At 38.4% G+C, this 22,611-nt stretch overlaps 1 protein-coding gene across 4 annotated transcripts in view; it reads left to right on the top strand.

The window, feature by feature from the left end:
- The window catches only part of TXNRD1 (thioredoxin reductase 1), a 67,156-nt gene that overhangs the window by 30,528 nt on the left and 14,017 nt on the right, over positions 1-22,611 (top strand). For 3 of the 4 annotated variants that reach the window (XM_057740570.1, XM_057740569.1, XM_057740568.1), the window contains 9 exons: positions 2,094-2,236; positions 2,647-2,762; positions 4,452-4,677; positions 6,859-6,951; positions 7,764-7,840; positions 9,140-9,296; positions 14,866-14,973; positions 17,257-17,352; positions 20,387-20,521. In XM_057740570.1, coding sequence (XP_057596553.1) covers positions 2,094-2,236; positions 2,647-2,762; positions 4,452-4,677; positions 6,859-6,951; positions 7,764-7,840; positions 9,140-9,296; positions 14,866-14,973; positions 17,257-17,352; positions 20,387-20,521 — 1,151 coding nt within the window. Of the gene's footprint in view, positions 1-2,093; positions 2,237-2,646; positions 2,763-4,451; positions 4,678-6,858; positions 6,952-7,763; positions 7,841-9,139; positions 9,297-14,865; positions 14,974-17,256; positions 17,353-20,386; positions 20,540-22,611 lie in introns of those variants that run through there. The other variant, XM_057740571.1, reaches the window with a different exon arrangement.

Here is a 22,611-nt window from a genome sequence, read left to right as displayed (position 1 = left end):
ATTATTTAGTCCAAACTCTATCTTCTTTTAGAATATGGTATCTCCTGTAGGATTAGCAGAGTAGTAGTGCTTCTACTACTGTAAAATTTCAGGAGTGAATCCTGCCTTTTGAGCTCATTGTTGTTTCTCCCCGGGGCCTTATTGGCACGTTGCGCTGGACAGCTCCTAGTTGTCGGGAACTATAGTGGAGGATAGTTTCATCACTGGCCTTTGGGCATCCCTAAGTCACAGTGACAATTAAAACCACCACCAGAAATGATGTCTGAGATTTGCTTAAAATATTTTAGTAAAAATAGAGACATATATGTAATGAGATTGGTAAAATGTTGGTAATTGTTGCAGCTAGGTGATTGGCAGGTGGGAATGAGTTACACTATCCTGTTCCATTCCTGGTGGGGAACCAGTGAGTCCTGCCTCCTCTTTTTATAGTGGTGGACGGACACCAGATAGGCTGGCTGAGGCGCCCTGCAACATCCCCCACGTCCCAGCACCTCGTCCTCCTGGCCTCATGACCACAGTGGCCTCCAAGGTCCCTCCCCACCCCACCCCCCAATTAAACTGATCTCTGAAGGTTTGCTCCAGTTCTGACATTTTGTGGTTCTATGAATTGAATCTCTATAATCTGTTCTCTGGGAGGCCACAAGCCAATTCTTGTGCTGTCATTCCCACTTCCAGAGGCTGGCTGCTGGTACTCATAGAATTAATTGCAGCATTTCCTGCCTGGGCCAAGCTGCTTAGCCCCGACTCTTAATTTATTTTTTATTTTATTTTTCTATTTATTGGCTGCCTTTTAGGGTCTTTGTTGCTGTACACGAGCTTTCTCTAGTTGTGGCAAGTGGGGGCTACTCTTCATTGTGGTGCGTGGGCTCCTCATTGCAGTGGCTTCTTCTGTTGCGGACCATGGGCTCTAGGCACAGGGACTTCAGTAATTGCGGCACATGGACTCAATAGTTGTGGCTTACAGGCTCTAGAGAGCAGGCTCAGTAGTTGTGGCACACGGGCTTAGTTGCCCTGTGGCACGTGGGATCTTCCTGGAGCAGGGATCGAACCCGTGTCCCCTGCATTGGCAGGCGGATTCTTTTTTTTTCTTTAAGAACTTTTATTGGCAGGTGGATTCGTAACCATTGCACCACCTAGGAAGTCCCAGCCTCCCGACTCTTAAGACTCACACACTCATTTCTGTGACAGAGGCTTTCATTGCATGCCCATTCTCTTCTCCTTACTTCCAAACCACAGCTTCCCCAGAACCTGCCTTCTTCTACCACCAGAGTATATTTTACCCTGTATCTTATTTTTTTCATTATTGTTGAAGTTATTAATGAATGAATGACAGGACTGTTTTTTATCCATTTAAATTTAATGTTATATTAGTGCCTTGGCTCAAATAATTACTTTTATGGTAGAATTTTAAGAGTCTTCCTCTCTTTGGTGAGTTGGGAGGCAATGAGGCAGACTCTTAAACTTCTCTGTCTAGATCAGGAATCAACACACTTTTTCTGTGAAGGGCCAGAGAGTAAATATTTTAGGCTTTGTGGGCCATGTGGCCTATGTCACAACTGCTCAACTCTGTAGTTGTAGCATGAAAGCAGCCCTAGACAATACGGAAGTAAATGATGGTGGCTGAATTTCTGTAAAGCTTTATTTACAGAAAAGGTGATTGGCTGAATTTGACTGGTGGAGCCTTAATTTTCCAGCCCCCTGGTCTGGACACTGTTACCAGTTGAGTAACTCCAAACCTGGCTACATCATAATGGCTTGGAGATTGTTACACATTCAGAATCCTTAGGCCTTCACCTAAGCACCTCATTACCCCAGCAGTCAGTGTTTACAATCCAAAATAAAATTCCTGTTCGTTTCTAGATGAAGAAGAAAAAAGTTTGGGTATGGTTATTTTAGTGTTAAGAATTGCCAGGGTTTTTTCACTATTTAACTGTATGGTAGTTTTCTAAAAGGGAAAAAAATATTTGATGTTGAAAAGGTTGTTTATGTGCTTGAAAAGAAGGAGTTGCCTTTTTGGATTAAATAGTTACTGGGAAATGATATTTACCAGGTGGCAGTTGAAGCTTAACGTTTTGTCTTACCTTCTCCTGCAGTTAAACATGATTGGGAGAGAATGACGGAAGCTGTCCAGAATCATATTGGCTCTCTGAACTGGGGCTACCGCGTGGCTCTGCGGGAGAAAAAGGTCACCTATGAGAACGCGTATGGGCAGTTTGTTGGGCCTCATAGGATTAAGGTAACCATGTGACAGCCTAAGTGGCTTTTCTTGCTGTGTTTTTAAGCTTTGGGGGGAGAAAAAAAGAAGGTGATTATCCTAATAAACGTTAATAGCCACCATAACCCAGACCATCCAGTTTGGTGATTCTGCAGTCACTTCTTAGGGACTTTCTCTTGTCGTGTAGTAAAGGGTAATCTGGATTTGGGGCCAGGTTAGCTGGATTTGAGTCTAGGCTATGTCACTTCCCTAGCATTGGGATCTTGAGCAATCCTTAACTACTCAGTGTCTTAATATCTCTTTCTTACTGCATTAGCAAATTCTTATGAGGTTCAAATTGGACAATGTGGTGAACAGCCTTTTTAATTACAGTGTTTGCAATTCTAAAAAATAACAACTTATTAAAAATTGATATGTTGGTTCCTCTGTAGGCAACAAATAACAAAGGCAAAGAGAAGATTTATTCAGCAGAGCGATTTCTCATTGCCACTGGTGAAAGGCCACGTTATTTGGGTATCCCTGGTGACAAAGAATACTGCATCAGCAGGTAAGGACAAATTGCAGGGAGAAAAAGGGGTTTATGCTTTTTCTTTTTTCCTCAAACCCATTTAATGCTTTTCCTGGAACTTAGTGCTTTGCCACATTTTTGCCCAGAGGGACCGGAAATTAGGAAAAAGAGAAAGGAAAAACTGTTTTAAACCAGAGAAAGTTAAAAAAATTCAGAACTATAAACGTTGGTCATCTTGTCACCCAGAATTAATATCACTACTAACATATGGATGCATGCTTATAATATTTATATTTGAAATTTACATATGTGTGAGTGTATATTGTAAATGTATTATGTAAAATCAGGTGGGTATGCACCAATATTTCATAAAATAATTGATCTATATGTTTGCTTTTGATCTTTCAAAACTACCCTTTACGTAGATACTACAAAAATTAGAGGATAGCAGGCCATTTAGGTTTCTCAAACCCTAGTTTTTCCTTACTCTTTGCCATTTGTATGGTTGCTGTGTCATTGTAGAAGGACCTTCTGAAATCAGTGAGTCAAGCAGGAAGGTTTTGCTGTGTGGTTTGTTTTCATCCATCAAGTGTAAAGTCATTAAGACATTGTTGATAAATGTCTGCTTGGATGCTTTATGCCCAGGAGTTTCTGATTTTCTGATTGTGTTATAAATTACTCGTTTCTGGGGACTTCCTTGGTGGTCCAGTGGCTGGGACTCTGCGTTCCCAGTGTAGGAGGCCCAGGTTCGATCCCTGGTCAGGAAACTAGATCCCACGTGCATGCTGCAACTAAAGATCCCGCATGCTGCAACTAAGACTCAGCTCAGCCTAAATAAATAAATAAATATTTAAAAGTAAATAAATAAACTACTCATTTTTAGGCTTTTTTTTGTTTTTTAATGAGTTTACCCTTTGATCCTCATCGGGGGCAGCTCAGATGACAACTCTTGTCATTGCTGTCTTGGATGGGCTCCCTTCTCATATTCTAAAAAACTCATCTCCCAGCAGTGCTTTTATGATCTCTTATGTCTTATATCTTCCTCAATCTGCTAGAAGATTTTGTCAGGTTTTACTTTATATGATTGGTTTTTATATTACAAAACCAATATGTTGAAAGTTTTCCTCCACCTCTTGCCCAACTCTTTTTTTTTTTCTTTTTAATATTTATTTATTTGGCTGTGCTGAGTCTCAGTTGCGGCATACGGGATCTTTGTTGCCACAAGCAGGATCTAGTCCCCTAACCAGGGATTGAACCCCTCCCCGTGCATTGGGAGCAGACCACCAGGGAAGTCCCTCTCTCCCCACTCTTGATGCTTGGTGTTGTAGATGAGGGGAAGTAACACAGGTTTTCCACCTTAGGGAGAGCTGAGTGGTGTGGGGTGGGGGTTGGGGTTGGGGTTTGCAAATGTGTGATTTTAAACACGTAAGCGGAGAATTATTCTGAATAGTACAAAATAAATTTGTTTGACCAGGAGTTGTATGTTTTGCTGTACTCAGCCATGGTAGCTCGGGCTGCTCCCAGAGCAGCTGAGTGGCAAGAAAGGCGAGTGTCTAAGACCTTATAAAAACTCCTCAAACATTATATATGTAGTTGATTGAGTGTTTTTAATCTTAAAAGTGTCCTGTTTCTAAGAAAGTAAAAATGTCTACTTTGATTTGGTCATTATTCACATATAAACATTTTTCTCTTCTTTCTTTTCTTCCTTTAAAAAAATTTTTTTTTCAGTGATGATCTTTTCTCTTTACCTTATTGCCCGGGTAAGACCCTGGTGGTCGGAGCATCCTATGTTGCTTTGGAATGTGCTGGATTTCTTGCTGGCATTGGTTTAGATGTCACTGTTATGGTACGGTCCATTCTCCTAAGAGGATTTGACCAGGACATGGCCAACAAAATTGGTGAACATATGGAAGAACATGGCATCAAGTTTATAAGACACTTTGTACCAATACAAGTAAGTTGGAGTTGACTATGTGTTTGTTGATTCAATGCTCATGTTAAAAGACAAGAGAGAGAGTTGGGCTGGGTGATGGAAGCCTTCTTTCAGCATTATAGACCATTGGGAATGCTGTAGTTCCTCAACTGTGTGATTTAGGAGTATAGACTTGTACCTTCCTACCACCTGAGTAGCTTTGCTCTTATTTGCAGATTAATAATTTCCTTCCCTTCTCAACCTTAATACCTTTATTAGTTCTCTTCTATTTAATGCTTTCCTTTATGCATTCTATTATTTTATTATCTTAGGTCTGTTACATTTGTTTCTTTCTACATGGCAGTGATTTAAATGAGAGTTTAAGACTAGGCTGATGTTTTTTTTTTTTCTTTTTCTTTCAAAAGACATTTCTACTTAGTGTACAGTATAGTCCACAGATGCACTATATTATTCTGGCTTCCCTGGAAATGATTATCTAATTGTGTTATGTGGACTGGCCTTTTTTGCTCATTTACTCTTCTTTTGAAAATGTTGAAAAATATGTCAAGTTATACTTGGGACTTGTTAGCATTACCACAAATGTTTTGATACATGAGAGTGACAAAATCGATCACTTTGCAGATCTCAGAGTAACAGTTTCCTGTAGGAAGGATGGGACTATTCTGTTAAAATTAAGGAATTTTAGCTGTCATTTTAAAAATTGCTAAATGGGTTAATAACTTAGGTATTTTGTGGGACCATGAAACTCTTGATGCTGATAAATAACAGTGTGAGTGTGGGGATCAGAATGACTCAGGTTCAAATGCTGTTTTGCCAGTTTCTTGCTGTGTGACTCTGGGAGAATTACTTAACTTCCCTGGGCCTCAGTTTCTTGTGTAAAATGATGATAATTGACAGCACCTACCTCAGAGTCCTCAGGAAGATTGCGTTAGCTTTAGGACTATGATTGGAAAACAACAGCTGTATGTATATGCTGTACTGATAGAAAAGTAACTTCTTCCTTAATAATATCTGAACATTTTGGGCATTGTGGGTCCTTTGAGAGTGTGGTAGACTGTCCCTAGAGAAACACGCCTGTGTCTGTGTACATAACATTTTGCTCAGGTTACCAGGATGTCGCTGATCCCCTTAGATAGGTGGAGAACGCTGGCTGTATTATAAAGTGACCCCGTGGAAGAAGCCTTCTGTGGAGGGAGGGAAGAGAGAGTGTGTTTTAGACAAGAATATAGCATATGCAAAAAGGCTATGAAATTTGAAGGAGAGATGAGGCCCTTATCATTTTCAAGCAGATAATCTAAGCCATGGACCAATTCAACTCTTCTCCAAAAGTTAGAATATTTTAATTTAAATGGGAAAGACATTTCCAGTACGTTCAAAGGGGCTTAACTACATAAGAAAGGAAGGACATTTTAGAAGGGCATCTTCTTTACTGTTTGTTGCTGTTGAAAATAGAATGACACGTCATAGGTTTCCCATACTGAGTGTATTGTATTTTAAAGGTAGAGTAGAAATTGCGGGTGATTTTATGAGTTTCTCCAGTAAGTATTTTACAAAAACCCATGGTTTGGCTGTTGCCATCTATGTGCAGTAGGTTAATATGCTCAGACTCATGTGCCAGAGCACTAGTACGGGCTTGCTCCTCATCCCTACATCTTCACCTGAGGGCAACCCCTAGTTATGACAAGCATGCATACCTCCTCACCCACTATGAGTTTTAGAGCTTTCTAGCTCTTATCTGTATTGTGATTGATCTAATATTCCCTTGTCTATTCTTTGTTGACAAAGCTGAACATATGTAGTCAGGAGAGAATCTATGAATGTGAGCAGCAAGGGGTTCATGGTTCTGGGTGAGTTACAAGATAGCCTAGGAGAAGCAGTAAGTCATTGGTCTAATTTTAGAGATTGTGGTGTGCTTTCTCTGGTTCTTTCCTTTCCTGCTTTTCTCTTTGAATTTTATTCCTTTTGAGAACTGTTTGAAGGAAAACCCCTCTAGCAAACTCTAAGCATTGAGAAAGAAGGGAATAAATAAAAGAACCATGTGTCATCCTAAAGACGCTACTGTGAGGGAGATGGGACATAAAAAGACCTTACAAGCCAGATTTTGTGTTTTAACTTTGTGTTAACCAGATGAAGGAGAGGACATAATGCACCTTGATATCGATACGTCTTTGTTGTGGAGTAAAACTTTTGTCACTTTCACAGGTTGAACAAATTGAAGCAGGGACACCAGGCCGACTCAGGGTGGTAGCTAAGTCCACTGATAGTGACGAAACCGTCGAAGGCGAGTATAACACGGTAAGGAATGGACCTCGGTCCTACTTTATTAGAAAACAAATAGTGTGATATATGTGGAATATAGAAAAATGGTACAGATCAACCGGTTCGCAAGGCAGAAATAGAGACACAGGTGTAGAGAACAAACATGGACATCAAATGGGGAAAGCAGGGAGGGCTGGGGGGGGTGAATTGGGGAATTGGGATACCAAATTGTACACTCTAAATATATGCAGTTTATTGTATGTTAACTGTATCTCAATAAAAGTTCTTAAAAAAAAAAGAAAAGAAAACAAATAGTGTGCTCTTTGGCTGTTTGCTGGGTTGCTGTTTCCAAAACTCTTGGTTCTATTCCTATTCTAAGACACCTGTATTACTTACGATATTATAATTTGTTTTGGTACGGGGATGGATTCGTATTTTCTCCACTATGACTTGAATACTGTTTAGCCAATGGCTATTAAAAAGTATCAGCATTTAAAAATGAGCTAGAATTTCTCTGTTTCATGTTCTTTTATTTCCCCAGCCCACCACTTTAAAAAAATAACTTAATTCAGTGATAGGCCATGCAGTCTTTGTCGCTATACTTGGCTAGATTTATTTAAGGAATTGTTAAGTCCCTTTTTCTTAAGAAGAAATGGGTAAGGCTTTTTAGTGTATCATATTTAGAAGATTTAATTTAAACAATTTTGATTTGTTTAAATTTCTTGCATTATTCTCTTCTTTCCAGGTCTGGAAAATGAATCAGATTGGCTTAATAACAGAAAAAAATATGATTAAATAATTCATGCGGAGCCTTTCTATTAAGTCACTACATATTAATAATTTTTCAGGTATTGCTGGCAATAGGAAGAGATGCTTGCACAAGGAAGATTGGCTTAGAAAACGTGGGGGTAAAGATAAATGAACAGTAAGAAAAAATCTTTACTATGTATTATTATTAAATACTTTTTCAGTTATTTATAAGATCTATTAATATTGGAGTTTTAGGTTTTTAATGTTAGTTTTTACCATAGTTGGAGCATTTCCTTTTTAAGCTTAGAAAACTCTTCTTTCAGCACCGATCATGGTATTTCCTGTTTGTCTTTTTTTTTTTTCTTTTTCATTTTTTCCTTTTCAAAATCTGAATGAGAGCTACACTGGCTTGCATTTTGATTTTTTTAATGTATATGTGTACAGAAAAAGATCCAACTCCCTCGTGAATTGCACGTATGTGCTTTGAAGGCTTCATCGAATATGCAGATTTTTGAACCATGTTCAAATCTACCAATTTTAGGATCACTAAAGTGGTCACTACATTTCTAGTGACAACTACAAATATGAAAACTCTGATGTTTTATAGGTTAAAATCCCTTGAACTATACCACTGCGCTGGATAATTGAGACTCTTGTTTGCTTATGGGAGTGGCATGGGTTATTTCCCAGTATCACCTTTCTTACATACAAGTAAAAACAAATGCTGTGAAGGGCTGGCTGCTTTGGAAATCGAAAATACAGGGTGCCCTCCCCACCCTCTTTCAGGAATAATATTTATTCAGGAGAAGAGATTTCTTAATCTTAGTGTGAGATTTTTTGCTGTATTATCTTTTTTTCCCCTTTGGGTTGAAGAGACAAGGGAGTTGAGGAGGTCTGATAAGATTTAGCAGACCAAGTGTTCCACCATCTTAATAACCTACTCGCCTATTTCCAGTTGGGGCCAGGGTTTAGATTCTGTATACTATTAGCAGCTAACATTTATTCTGTACTTACCGGGGTCCATGGACTGCTGTGCTAAATGTTTTATACACATTCTCATTCAGTCCTCACAACCGCTTGAAGTCTATGATGGTGTTCTTTTTCTTCTTACTATTATTCCCATTATTATTATTGCCATTTATAGGTGGAAAAATGAGACTTAGAGATGTTAGGTAGCCCTCCCAAGATCACAGAGGTAGTAACTGACAGACCTGGTTATTCCAGTTTAGAATCCTCATTCATTCTTAACCACTGTGTTCTACTTTTCCCATTCTTACAATTTTCTTATTCCTTTGATTTTCAAAATAGCTGGAACCTCTAAGCTTTTTCTGAATTTTGTTGTTCTTTTGGTTGTATATTAGAACTTTGCCCTCAGCTAGAGTCATAATTTTGGGCTTCTTTGGGAGAAAGGGGATTTTGTTCTACTTACTTAATGGTGTTAATAGATAATGATTTTGACTGAACGAATTTGCAGGACTGGAAAAATACCTGTCACGGATGAAGAGCAGACCAGCGTGCCTTACATCTATGCCATTGGCGATATATTGGAGGGGAAGCTGGAGCTCACCCCCGTGGCAATCCAGGCAGGAAGATTGCTGGCGCAGAGGCTGTACGGTGGCTCAGCTGTCAAGGTGAGTGTTGTGGCCGTCACCCACTGAAATGCTATTTCCGGTAGTACTCCCAGTGCTCTCTGTAGGGTGATTGTGAAGTTTTCCAGGTCTTAAATAATTTAGTTGTTTTGATGATGACATCCCAGCTGTGCTTTGGTAACTCTACTCCAACCATGGCATTATTAAGACCACTGTACCTTTGTGATTTATTATGAAATTTGTCACTCTTAGAATCACACTAAGAATAAAATGAGCTTGATTAATCATGTTTCAGCACTATGTTCCATATACTCCTAATAGTTGCATTTTACATCAGTTTCATTATTACCAATTTGAGTATAATTTTCCAAATCTTTTTATGGCAACTGTCTAGGCTACAGAAGGATTTGGGGATCTAGGTAATAATGTCAGTATGCAGAGCTATTTAAACCAATATTCAGGCTTTATTCCGCTGTCCTTTCTAAATAGATCTTCTGCTCTTGGAATGTTGAATGTGTTACACTAATGTTTTAAAGTGATTTTGAAAGTCAGTGTAGGAAATTGAAACTTAGTTGTGTTTTACAAGACTAGATGGCAAGAAAAGAATAAATATGCTCTAATTTTTTAAGACTTTTCTTAAAGAACAGTTTTAGGTTCACAGCAAAAGTGCGAGGAAGGTGTAGAGATTTCCCTTAAATCCCCTGCCAGTTACCAGTGTTCCCTCCCTGTTTTTTTAAAAGGATTCTAGAAGTATTGATTGTAAAGAATGTAGTCACTGCCCATTCTCCTTGCACATCAATCACCATGGGTTGATTTAGTTTGGTCACAGCAATGAAGATCTCCAAGAATAGCTACTGCTGGTAGAATTTGTGACAAGCATTTTGAGTGTACCTGGGGCTGATTTGGATTGTAGTGCAGTAAATAAAACCTTATGTTTTGAGGTTAACAGGATTGAGGTTAAAGAGGGTTTTGAAACCAAGGTTGTCTGGTCATCCAGGGAATAGTAGTTGGTTCATATTACTATTTGAAATAAACTTAACTACCTCTTTACCTGTTGGAGTTTTTAAGTATATGGTGAACCAAGAAAGGCTATTCGGAAATGTAACTCAAGGTGCATTTAAATTTATTTTTGACCTCATATCTTTGTGATTTCCTAAAATGGAGATTTTTTTTTTATACCAATAATAACCAGAGGGCAAATATACAAAAATATGGTACTAAATAGATGTAAAATTATTGTAGCACAAAATTCCTTAAAAAAAATCTAGTGAATCCACCTACTTTGGACACATCCTGTATGTATGAGGGTAGTACTGTATTCCAGCATCTGTCAGGTAGAGCAGATTCTTTCTTAAAGTGCCATAAGCTTTTATCAGCATCAGAATTTAATGTAAATTGTTCTTTTTTTCCCCCCAGTTTTTAGTCTAATATGACAAGTGCTTTACCAAACAGGAAAGTAAAACAAGTGCTAAGCTCCTGAGTTTGAAATCTCACCAGTCTGTCCTTCAAATATAGTAAACAAAGCTGAAATGCTAATAGATATCTAGGTTAATTGTATTTGGGGAAATTACAGTTTTGCTTTTTTTTTTTTTAAAGAACTGCATAATCCTTTAAATTTTATGCAGTGTACATTAATAGGACATTCACACATATCTGAGAACATCAGAGGATCCACATTTGCCTGCCTTCTTTTTAAAGGAGCAGCTCTCTGAAAAATTCAGCTTAACATAAACACCTGCCTAAATTAAATCTGTTATGGGATTTTAAGAGAACCCAAATTGGATCATGGGTGTTTGTGCCTTGCTCCAAAACTGGTAACATATATTCATTGCTACATGAGAGTGTTGGGAGAAAAGAGGACAGAGAGCAGCTAAGTTGGACGTGCCTGGCGCTGTGCTCCGTGCTGTGTACACATACCTCATTCCACCTTAGAGCAGCTGTGGAGAGTGATGACGTTACAGGAGATTAGGTAACTGTCCAAGGTCACAGTGCTCGGAGGCAGCCAAGGCATAAATACAGTTCACATCTGATTGTAGGTACTGCTGTCTTAACCATGAAAGTGTATCACCTAAGAGATGAGGAAGATTTGGGAGGTATGCTTCCTTTAATTTAAGTAAATCTTCTTAACATTAATGATTAAAGTCATTGTCAAAGCTGCTACAAATATTTGCCCCTAAATATTCTGTTATTTTAGGAACATAAATGAAGGAATGAAAAAAAATGTTTTTATCATTTCAAAAATGAACAAGATCAGGGGCTTCCTAGGTGGCGCAGTGGTTAAGAATCCGCCTGCCAGTGCAGGGGACATGGGTTCGATCCCTGCTCCAGGAATATCCCACGTGCCGAAGAGCAGCTAAGTCCGTACACCACAACTATTGAGCCCATGTGCTGCAACTACTGAAGCCCATGTGCCGAGAGCCCATGCTCCGCAACAAGAGAAGCCACGGCAGTGAGGAGCCCGCAAACCACAACGAAGAGTAGCCCCCACTCACTGCCAATAAAATAAACAAACAAACAAATTAATTAATTTAAAAAATGAACAGATCATAAAGCTGAGGTGATGGACACTCCAGTAATCTAAAAAGCCAGATAAGATGCACGAACCAGCTTTAAAACACAGTGTGATGGGCACTCCAGCTGTCATCTGCAAGGACTAGTAGTCGTCTCTTGGCTCTTTTTAAAATCGCTCCCAAACACTTGAAATACTTTTATTTTTTCAAATAGCAAATGTTAGCATCTTTATTATTACGTAAAGTGGTGCTTTGTAGGTTACCTCAGTCTTATAGTAAATGTAAAAATATTTTATGTGGAAACTATAGAGAAACCATGGTACACATATCTGCAACTTGAGAATGGGTTGTATTCTAAAAGTTTATGAAGTTTATTGTGAAAACTGCAAAGTATTTTATCCAAATAAAAGTATTAAAAACAAGGATTACATTTCTCAGGCTAGATCACAATACTCTATTGAAACCAATGGGAAACTGAGTTTTGGGACCAAGGAGAAAAAATGTCTTTTATGTGGATCCAGACTTCCATCTGATACACGATTTTCTGCCTGAAGAACTTCCTTTAACAGCTGTTTAGTGCATGTCTGCTCAGGGCAAATTCCTTGGCTTTTTTTTAAATTGTTTATTGCCTTCACTTTTTGAAAGATATTTTTGCTGAATATAGAATTTGAAATTTACAGTGTTTCTTTAAGTATTTTATTAATTTGCCCGTTGTCTTCTGGTTGCATAGATTCTAAAGAGAGTATTCCATCGTTTTTATCTTTGTTCCTCTTGAGATTTTTTTTATCACTGTTTTTTAGCATTTTGATTATTGAATGTTTTGGTGTGCCTTTCTTTATACTTGTTCTGCTGGTGGTGTGTAGAGATTTGGGGATTTATCTGTTCATAGTTTTCATCAAATTTGGAAATTTTCTAGCCATTCAATTAACTTTTCTGCTTTCCCCCTGTTCCCCCCCCCCCCACATTAATCAGTGTTGGTTCCCTCGATATCATCCCATGGGTCGAAGCTCTGTTCATATTTTTCCCCCTGTTTCTGTGCTTTTATTTTCTTAGCCTATTGCAGTGTCTTCAAGTCCACTGATCTTTTCTTTTGCACTGTCTTGGGATGTAAATCCCATTCTGTGTAGTTTGCATGTCAAGCACTTTCTCTCATCTCTATGAGTTTTATTTATTTAAAACATATTTTCCTTCTCTCTCCTCAGTAGGTTCCTATTTTTCTCTACCTTCTTGAATCTACAGAACACATAATACCTCTTTTAATGTTCTCTGCTAATCCCCTCATCTTTTTTTGCAGTGTTTCTTTCTGTTGATTGATTTTCCTCTTGGTATTAGTTCGTGTGTTCTTGCTCCTTGTTACTTTGGATGGATGTGGCCTTTGTGCATTTTACGCTGTTGGATGCTGGGTTTTGTTGAATTCCTCTGTATAGTGTTGGAGTTTGTTCTGGTGGCCCGTTAAGTTACACAGGATTAACTTTATCCTTGTGTAACTTGCTTTACAGCTTTTTTAGGGTATGTCGACAGCAGCCTTTCATTTAGGCCTAATTTAGTTCCACTACACCATTGACACCCTTCTAAGGACTCTGCCCCATTTCTCTTACTATGAACTCTTTCTCTACTCTGACCTGTGGCAACGGAAACTGTTTGCAGTCCTGTAAGAGCTCTGATCATTTGGGGGCTCACTGCTTTCCAGTGGTTTTTTCCTCACCCTTGAGTGCTTTCCCTTGGCATTGATTTACAGATCGATACTCAGCCCAAATCTCAGGATGCTCTCTCTGCAGATCTCAAGTCCACTTTGGTGTTCTGCCCTGTTTGTAGCTTCAGGCCATGTTGGCCTCCCTGAACTGGGATCTCTTGTTTCCGTAACTCAGAAAGACCACTGCACTCTGTTACTTCTCCTTGCACAAAGCCCTGGAAACTGCTCTAGGCAAGAAACTAGAGCCATCACTGGGCTCACCTCATTTGTATCCCTTCTCACAGGGACCACAGTGCTGCACTGCCTACCAGCCAGTGTCTAAAAAGTGTTTTATATTTGTCCGATTTTTTAGTTGTTTAAAGCAGGAAGTAAACCTGGTCCATCATGGCTGTAAATGGATATCTGCCTTTACTTTTGAATCAGAATTCCAAGGATTTGTGTTCTTTTTAGAGAAAAAAGACTATATATGCTATTTCTAGAGAGAGGCATGTGTTAAAGATTTCACCCTACTATCTTAGAGAGTGAGAATTGTATTTTTCATATTTTAAGTGCAGAATGGCTTACTTACCTCTGTGTCCATATGTGAGTGGGTTGGTTTTTACCAAATACCATTTGCAAACATTTGGCATTTACATAATTACAGTTTCCACAGTTCACATCAGCAGTATTCAAGGCTCTGAGAAATCTGATAGTTGAGAAACCTGTTATTTGCTTAATGCAGCATTTTACAAACTTGTTTGATTCAGAACCCTTTTGCCATCTATGCCTATTAAAATACACTTTGGAAATCCTGTCATAATCATGAACTTTTTTTGTTGCTGTGGTCTTCATTGCCATTTTAATGACTGCGTAAGATTGCATTGAGACTATGTAGTATAGAATCACTTATTTACATTTTAAAGCCACTCCAGTATTGCCACTGTTGATGAGAACTGCTGCATTGCTCAGTTAATGCATGTGGCTTTTTCTGTATATTAAATTATTATTATAGATTTTAAAAAGTGGGGTTATTGGGCCAAAAAGTATAAAATGTTTTTTATGCCTCTTGATTTGTATTACCTAATTGATTTTCCAATAAAGTCTGTTAACTTTTGCCACAAATAGTAGGAGACATTCAGCATCAGGTGCACTAGTATTGTTTTTGGCTGCTTTATTTAACGGAGAGAAAGTATGTCCTTGTAACATCAGTTGGTAGATGGATGGAGAAGCCACGCGAACCATGTATTCATGACTAGTCTTGACAGACTTTAAACCTCGGCTGAAATTTTATCATGTCAGTTAATGGTTCTCGGCGTAGTAGGTTTTTATCAGTCTGTTTTTCTCTCCTAAATGTGAACCTTCTTGAAGTATATACTCTTTTGAGTTATAATTCGTTCTATCATGACTCCTCTTCTCCGTTTTGAAACAGTGTGACTATGAAAATGTTCCAACAACTGTTTTCACTCCTTTGGAATATGGAGCTTGTGGTCTCTCTGAAGAGAAAGCTGTGGAGAAATTTGGGGAAGAAAATATTGAAGTAAGTTCTACTCTTCACTGCTCCTTTTCCCCAAAAAATTTAAAATAATTTCCAGCATACAGAGAAGCTGAAAAATAGTACAAAGAACTTCTGTATATCCATTATCCAGATTCCGGTATTATTAACATTTTGCCCATTTGTTTTATACTTTGCGTTTTCTCTGTCTCTGTGCATGTGTGTAATTATTTTTCCTGAACCATTTGAGAGTAAGTTGAATGCCCCTTTACCCCTAAATACTTTAATGTGTATTTCCTATGAACAAGGACATTTTCTTATTTAACCCCATGGTGGTTACTATTTTTTAGACAATGTAATATTGATCTAACATTAACGCTTTTATCTGACATCTTCCATTTATCAGTTACATCAGTTGACCCCGTAATACTTAATTCTACTTTTTACTACAACTTTTACTGGTTTCTTTTTAATATTAATATGTTTAAAAATACAAGGAAGAAAACTAAAAAGTACCTACATTTCTACTGTTTTATTAGCTTTTTTTTTCTACCATTACCATCTAATTTATACTAACTTTACCAGTCACCTTTTATCCTATATATAGTCAAGGAAAATGCAGATGAAATAAACTACTTTTATATACACAAATAATACTATGCAAAGGGTCTGCTGTTTCAAATCATTTGGAAAAGAAGTTTTTCAGTAAAACCTTCTCAAAGACCAGATTTGTGAATCAGTAAATTTTGTAATATAAAAGTCTATTTTAAATTTCTTAGTCTTTTCTTTAGTATATGCTTTAGTAGTAGTATGTAATATTGGTCTGTCGGTAACATTATTAACACTTTTCTAATTATAAATATAGTATATCCTCATAGGAAATTTGAAAAATTAGGAAAAATATAATAAAGGAAGTTTTAATTCATGAAAAGATAATTGCTATTAATATTTTTGCATATTCTAATCTATTTACGTTATATATTGTATGTATGTTTAATTTTGTGTAGATATTTATATCTTAGTTTTTTAAGTGTGATGAAGTTATATGCAGTTTTCAATTTTACTTTACAATTAATGTTAGGTCATAAGCATTTCCCTCTAAAAACACCATTTTTAAAAATGACTTGTGCAATATTTCCTTTTAGGGGTGCTATACAGTAATTTGTCAAGCCTTTCTTTTATTAAGTTATTTACAGTTTTTCACTGTTAGAATGGTGAACATCTTTGTTACTCATTGTCTCTTTCTCTGATTATTTTCTGAGGATAGATTGCTGTCAAAAAGTGTATAAATTTTAAGGTTCTCAATATACTGTATTTCTTCACAGATAATCTCTGGCATTTGTTTTAATAGAATTTGCAATTTTCCTTGTAAAAGCAGTGCCTTTGAACTGAAGAAATCTTGAAAAATGAAAGGGAAATAGGAAACAATTACTCGTAGACTTGTAACACAGCAGTTGTTAGCAATTGGGGGTAATTTCTTTAATCATTTTTTCCCTGGTGCATTTGTTGTTGATGCTATGATACTATACATTCAGTTTTGTAACCGACATTAAAAAAAAAAATTCACATCATATTACAATATAAAAGAATGTTATGTAATGTTTACATAATCAATATGTTTTTAAAAGGTCCTACCAACCATGTATGTTTTGTATAAGTACCGCGCGCTAACCGATTGCGCCACTGGAGCTCCAACCATGTATGTTTTGAATTGAGGCTAGCAGTTGGAGGAGAAAAAAATCCCTTTAGTCATTTAAGACTGAAGTTTATGAAATGTCAGTAAGGATGTCTGTGTGTCCTTCTATCTACCATCTTCCCTCCCTCCTTCCTTCTCTCCTTTAGTACTTTTGGTGAATAATTTCAAACGAAAGATGATTTTGCAAGTGTTAAGTAAGAGAACTAGATAATTGCTATAATTGTTCCTGGCACCTTACTTATTTCTTGCCCAAGGTTGTCATTCCTCTGAGGTAACAAGATAGTGTTGGTGTGTTTTGTTTTGTTTTGTTTTGTTTTTAATTGCAAGACAGCAAGTAACGACACAGCTGCTTTTACTCATTTGCTTGCCCTTTGTTGTTGTTACATAAGGTTTTATTCATTGGAGGTTGAAATGGAACTTAAGGAATGAGGTTATAGCTAAAGGACTTGTCAACTGTGAGTTTAAAGTTATTCACCCTCTCCCTAGGTTCCTATGATTTCCATGAATTTTATTGTTTAACGAAAGTCTAATTATTAAATATTAAAGAGCCTCCACCGTCTTCACACCACAACTAGTGTTTGACAGACGTAGTTCTTAAGATGATGGTATAAATTGTGCTTCTGTCTTCTTAGGTTTACCATAGTTACTTTTGGCCATTGGAGTGGACGATTCCATCGAGAGATAATAACAAATGTTATGCAAAAATAGTCTGCAATATCAAAGACAATGTAAGTGCTGTTCTTATTTACTCCTTTCTGCTAATTTCATTTTGTTTGTGCTGTGTAGCTGTTTTGATGACATGGTACGCACGTTGAATTCCTTTAGTATTTCCCTTGTGGGTCTGCTGGTATCCCACTGCTCGACTCCCCTCTGCAGTGGACATGTGGTGGGCAGGCAGTCAGAACTTCCAGGGGAAAGGAACCAGAGAGACAACTTGAGAACTGCTTGTGTATATTAAAGGGAACCAGGGAAGCCATCCACTCTCTAAAAACAATGACAAAATGAAAAAGAAACAGAGGTAAACCCATTTGTATCCTAAGCAGCTGGCACTAGTGAGAAAGCTGTAATGGGAAGAGCTCTTAATTGGGTTCTGATATAAGATTTCATTACTTGCTGCTTCATGTAACAACTAGTAATGAAGGCCTAAAAGCAAATCCCTTGACCACACTGGGTTTGTTTCCATACTTTACAGAGTATTTGAATAAATCATTGGTTTTCAGATTTTTCTGACTGCTGCCCCTGTTTTCTATATTGTAACCCAGGATGGGTGTGTGTCCCTACGTATACTCTGTACATGTCAGTGAGTTGAATCCTTTTGTAGGTGTGATGAGAGCTCAGGATTTACTCTCTTAGCAGCTTTCATATGTAACCTACAGCAGTGTTAATTCTATTTATCATGCTGTACATTACATCCCTAGTACTTTTTTTTATCTTATAACTGGAAGTTTGTACCTTTCAAATACCTTGATCTGATCCTCCCTTCCACCACCTCTGCCTCTGGTAACCACAAATCTGATCTCTTTCTGTGAGTTTGTTTGTTTTTGAAGTATAATTGACCTACAACACTGTTAGTTTCTGATGTAGAATACAGCGATTTGATATTTCTATACATTTCAAATGATCGTTACGATAACTCATTACCACCTGTCAGCACTCAAAGATATTACATGATTTTTAACTATATTCCCCACACTGTACATTTCATACCTGTGACATTTATTTTGTAACTGGAAGTTTGTGCCTCTTGATCTCCTTCACTTATGTGGATTGAATCTTATGAGAATTGGTGTTTTTAACTTAGCTGAGATAGTACTTTTCATTAGATACCAGGCTACTGTAGACAAAAGGAGAAAATGTCAAGTGTTCTCATTGGCAGTCTGATGTCTAGCAAGAGATACTTCATTTGCACAAGGCAATCAATAAAACCTCAAAAGTTTCCTTCATACCAAGCAAATCTGTTTTAACTGTATCCAGTTCTTTTGTCCTTTTTTCTTTTAACTGCTGTGTCATTTATTCAAATGGCATTTTTTATATAATATTAAAAATAATTTTCGTTACCAGTAAACTCATCTTAATTAAAACAACTGAGGCCGTAAGTAGGATGATATTGTTGTCAATTATTTTCATAAACCAAGATAGTATTAGAAGAGATGAATACTTGTCATCACTCTTTTGTCATGAGCCATCTTGTACAAAAGCTTGCTTCTAGAACCTGACCGTCCTTGAGGCTGGCTTTATTCATTTTGAGTCAGTCACTTTACAGTGTCTAACTGTGCTTGGTTTTAAATAGTGCTTGCTTGCTAGGCTTTTATTCTTTTTGTGTGCTATTCTTTTTTCGCACGAAATGTTTAAAATTACAGAAAGGGATAGAGAAAGTACCTACCATCCAGACTCAATGAATATTAACATTTTGATGTATTGCTTCAGCGCTTTTCTCTTGTAAGAGATAAACATCACAGAGGCAGTTGATAATAGGCTGTGTTTATTGAACACTTGAGATGTGCCAGGCACTACTTAATGGTCTACACGTACTAACTTATTTAATCCTGAATTAACCCTGTGAGGTACGTGCTGTTGTTATCCCCATTTTATAGACGAGGAAACCACAGCGTAGAAGCTAAGTGATTGTGCCAGGCTACTTGCTAGTTTATAGCCGAGCTGTAATTCAGTCCCAGGCAGCATAGGATCCATGCCATTAACCAACTAGCCTGTGCCTGTGTGGTCTTTCATGTTCCTTCCTGATCTTCCACCCCTCACTTCTTTCCTACCCCAGAGGCAACACTATCCTCAAGTTGGACCCTCTCACCCTGTTCATATTTCTATATGTTTGCCGCCTATTATGTACCATAAACATCATATATTGTGGTTTAAAGATGAGTGGTATGCTCAGCTAAATAGAAGCCTACACATTTTTGTTTTGTTTTTTTTTCTTGGAATCTCACTTTTTGAGATTTATCCATATTATTACATGTAAATCTAGTATATTTTAAGAGCTAGTGTGTTTTGTGCTTTATTTATCCATACACACAATCCCTGACTGTCAGGATGAATACTATAGTACAGAATGCCCTTCCTCATTGGTTCCAGGGAACACTGAACCTTAGATAAGCCTCTGCGCCTCACTGCCTGAGCTGCCTCATGTGTTATGAGGGCTCTGGATTGGATGGGCTGGTGCTGAGGTGGCTCTGAAAGTCTGCCCAGGAGAACACAACAGGTTTCCCTGCTCTTGGCAGAGGTAACCTGAGTTTGCGATTTAGATTTTATCCAAAATAATTCCCACACAGGTATTTCAGAGTTGCCAAATGTTTTTCTGTTGCTTTCAAAAATGTCTTCACATTGGAAGCATCTTAAATCTGTGCTGTCTACCCCCAAAACTTTAAATGATTTTTTAATTTGAATGACTGCTCTTAAATGTTTCACACGTAGTTTATTTGGAGCTTTGAGACAACCAGATAGAGGAGATGAGGGCATCACAGCCCTTTGAAAGCATTGTTGTTGCTTACAGCGTTGTGCACATTTTTGCTTTTCATGTTTTTTCTCTTCACCATCCATGGCTGGTTCCTGTCTCCTTCCTGCTTGGTGTGACCCCACACTCTGTATAGGCCCTTGTTGGAATATCTTCAGCCTAGACAGCTTCTAGCAGCAAGCATTAGTATAAACCTTTGGACATTTCTGAATGGGGTTTATGGGTTAGACTGGAAAATAGTCCAGGCTGTTGAGGGGGGAAAATCTGCATAATTGTATTACTTTTTTGTATCTTAGGAACGTGTTGTGGGCTTCCACGTACTGGGTCCAAATGCTGGAGAAGTTACCCAGGGCTTCGCAGCAGCACTCAAGTGTGGGCTGACCAAAGACCAGCTAGACAGCACCATCGGAATCCACCCCGTCTGTGCAGAGGTGGGTCACTACATTTAAAGGCTCTGTTTAAAGGTGATGACGTCACCTGGCTTACGGGGGTCGATGCAGGACTCTGAATAGTGTTCTTTCTGCTGTACTTGAGCTAACGTTTACCTCCTTACATCTTATTTAGTGATGGAGAATACCTCAAAAGAAGGCATCGCTAGAAATGATTTTTCCTTTCTCAAGTGTTTCTCGTTCCTGGTAACTGGATAGTACTGTTGTGCTATTCAGTGGTAAAAATGATTCTTGTGATTTATAGAGATGTGCCTCAAATCTTCTATTTATCATGTGTCATAAATTATTTTCATGGTGATCAGCTAACAGTGCCACTCATGCCAGGCAGAGCCTTTCAGTCCTAGTTATCACCAAGCCCCCTGGAGGCTAAGTGATGCCTGCCTTGTTTGCTTTTGGCATCAAAGGATGAGTATGAAAGGCTTATAAAAGATCAAACAAATGGCAGTGGAACTGGAAATTGACCAGTGTGGGCCTCTGGGTGTCAGTGTTTCTTCACGCCTGTAATTGCTCATCCAAGAGTCAAATATCGTGATACCACTAAGTAGGGCTTATAAGCTGAAAACGTGTCTGTGCTGGAGGACTTGCAGGTTGGAAGGACGGGTTATCTCATGAAGAGGCTTAGGTATGGAGCTGAGAATTGCAGCCTGGAAAAATGCTCTTGTCTCCCTTTGCTTTGCCTTTTCCCTGAGTAGGGATAGTCTCTTCCTCTACTAATATGCACCTGTTTAGTGACTAGGATATTCATCATAGAAAACCTTGTGTGTGGGTTTTGTTTTGTTTTTAAACTATTGTTTTTATGAAGTAAAATTATATTTCAAAAATTATAAATAAAAGTTGAAAAGAAAATAGATTTTAAAAGCTCTTAAGAGCATACAATATATCTTTTATTCAGTGTAATGACTAAGACTGTCTAGGAAAGGAGCCAGTTAACTTCATTTTTTTCTTCACTTAATATCCTACTTTCCTGGGGCTGATGTAACAAACTACCACAAACTGGGAGTTAAAAACAACAGACATGTATTCTCTCAGAGTTTTGGATGCTAGAGTCTGAAATCAGGGTGTCGGCATGGCTGTGCTCCCTGCAAAAGGCTCTAGAGAGGATTCCTTCTTTGCCACTTCAGCTTCTGGGGCTGCCAGCAAGTCTTGACGTTTCTCGGCTTGTAGACACATCACTCCGGTCTCTGCCTCCAGCTTCACGTGGCCTTATTTCCCCTGTGTCTGGGCCAAATTCCTTCCTATTGTAAGGATGCCAATCATTGGATTAGGGCCCAGGCTGATCTAGCATGATTTCATTTTAACTTGGTTACATCTGCAAAGACGCTGTTTCCAAATAAGGTCACGTGCACGGTACCAGAGCTTAGTTCTTGAATGTCTCTCTGGGGGACTTAATTCAACCCACGACAGTGAGTATATTTAAAATCTAAGGTACTTTTAAAACAACAATCATCTCCAACAGGGATAAAAACATAACTCTCCAACTTGGTTTTGCGAGTGTCCAATTTTTTAATCTTAATTCGGTTCTTAGTGGGCTGGTTAAAAGGCTGACGTGTGCTTGACTCCTGCCGCCTCACTTGGTCGTGTTGTGTTGTGACCCAGCGGCAGCGAGAGCACAGCAGCATCTGGCGGGATTACTGCCAGCTGGGCAGAGGTGTGGTGAAGAGGCAGGTGTCCTCCCAAAGCACAGCCCTGCAGGAAGATTGGCCACAGGCCTGTTCCCGCGGTACACCTGGCACCAGGGGAACCCTTTTTAAGTGTAGATATTTGCAGCTGTGCCTCTCCATCTGCTGGTTCTCTTATGACTTTGAAGCTCAGAGGTGAGTGTTCCACTCCTTTGATGGGGCTTTTTTCTTTTTTCTTTTTTCCCAAGCTGGCAGCTGATTAATGAGATTAAAAACTGGGTGCTATTTTCTCACTCTCTGAGCTTATTTGTTATGCAGCTATGTGCCTAGCAGTGTGCTAGGGGAGCAGCAGGGGTCTAGGATGTGAGTCAGACCAGGGAGGCAGGTGAGGGCAGTGCCAGTCACAGTCCAGTGTGACGAGTCCTAGGGTCAGGGCAGGTACAAAGTGGGGTT

This window comes from Hippopotamus amphibius, chromosome 7 (assembly GCF_030028045.1).
Source record: "Hippopotamus amphibius kiboko isolate mHipAmp2 chromosome 7, mHipAmp2.hap2, whole genome shotgun sequence".
Lineage (NCBI taxonomy): Eukaryota > Metazoa > Chordata > Mammalia > Artiodactyla > Hippopotamidae > Hippopotamus > Hippopotamus amphibius.
Note: the sequence above shows the minus strand (reverse complement) of the source record. Positions and strands in the feature narration are given on the sequence as shown.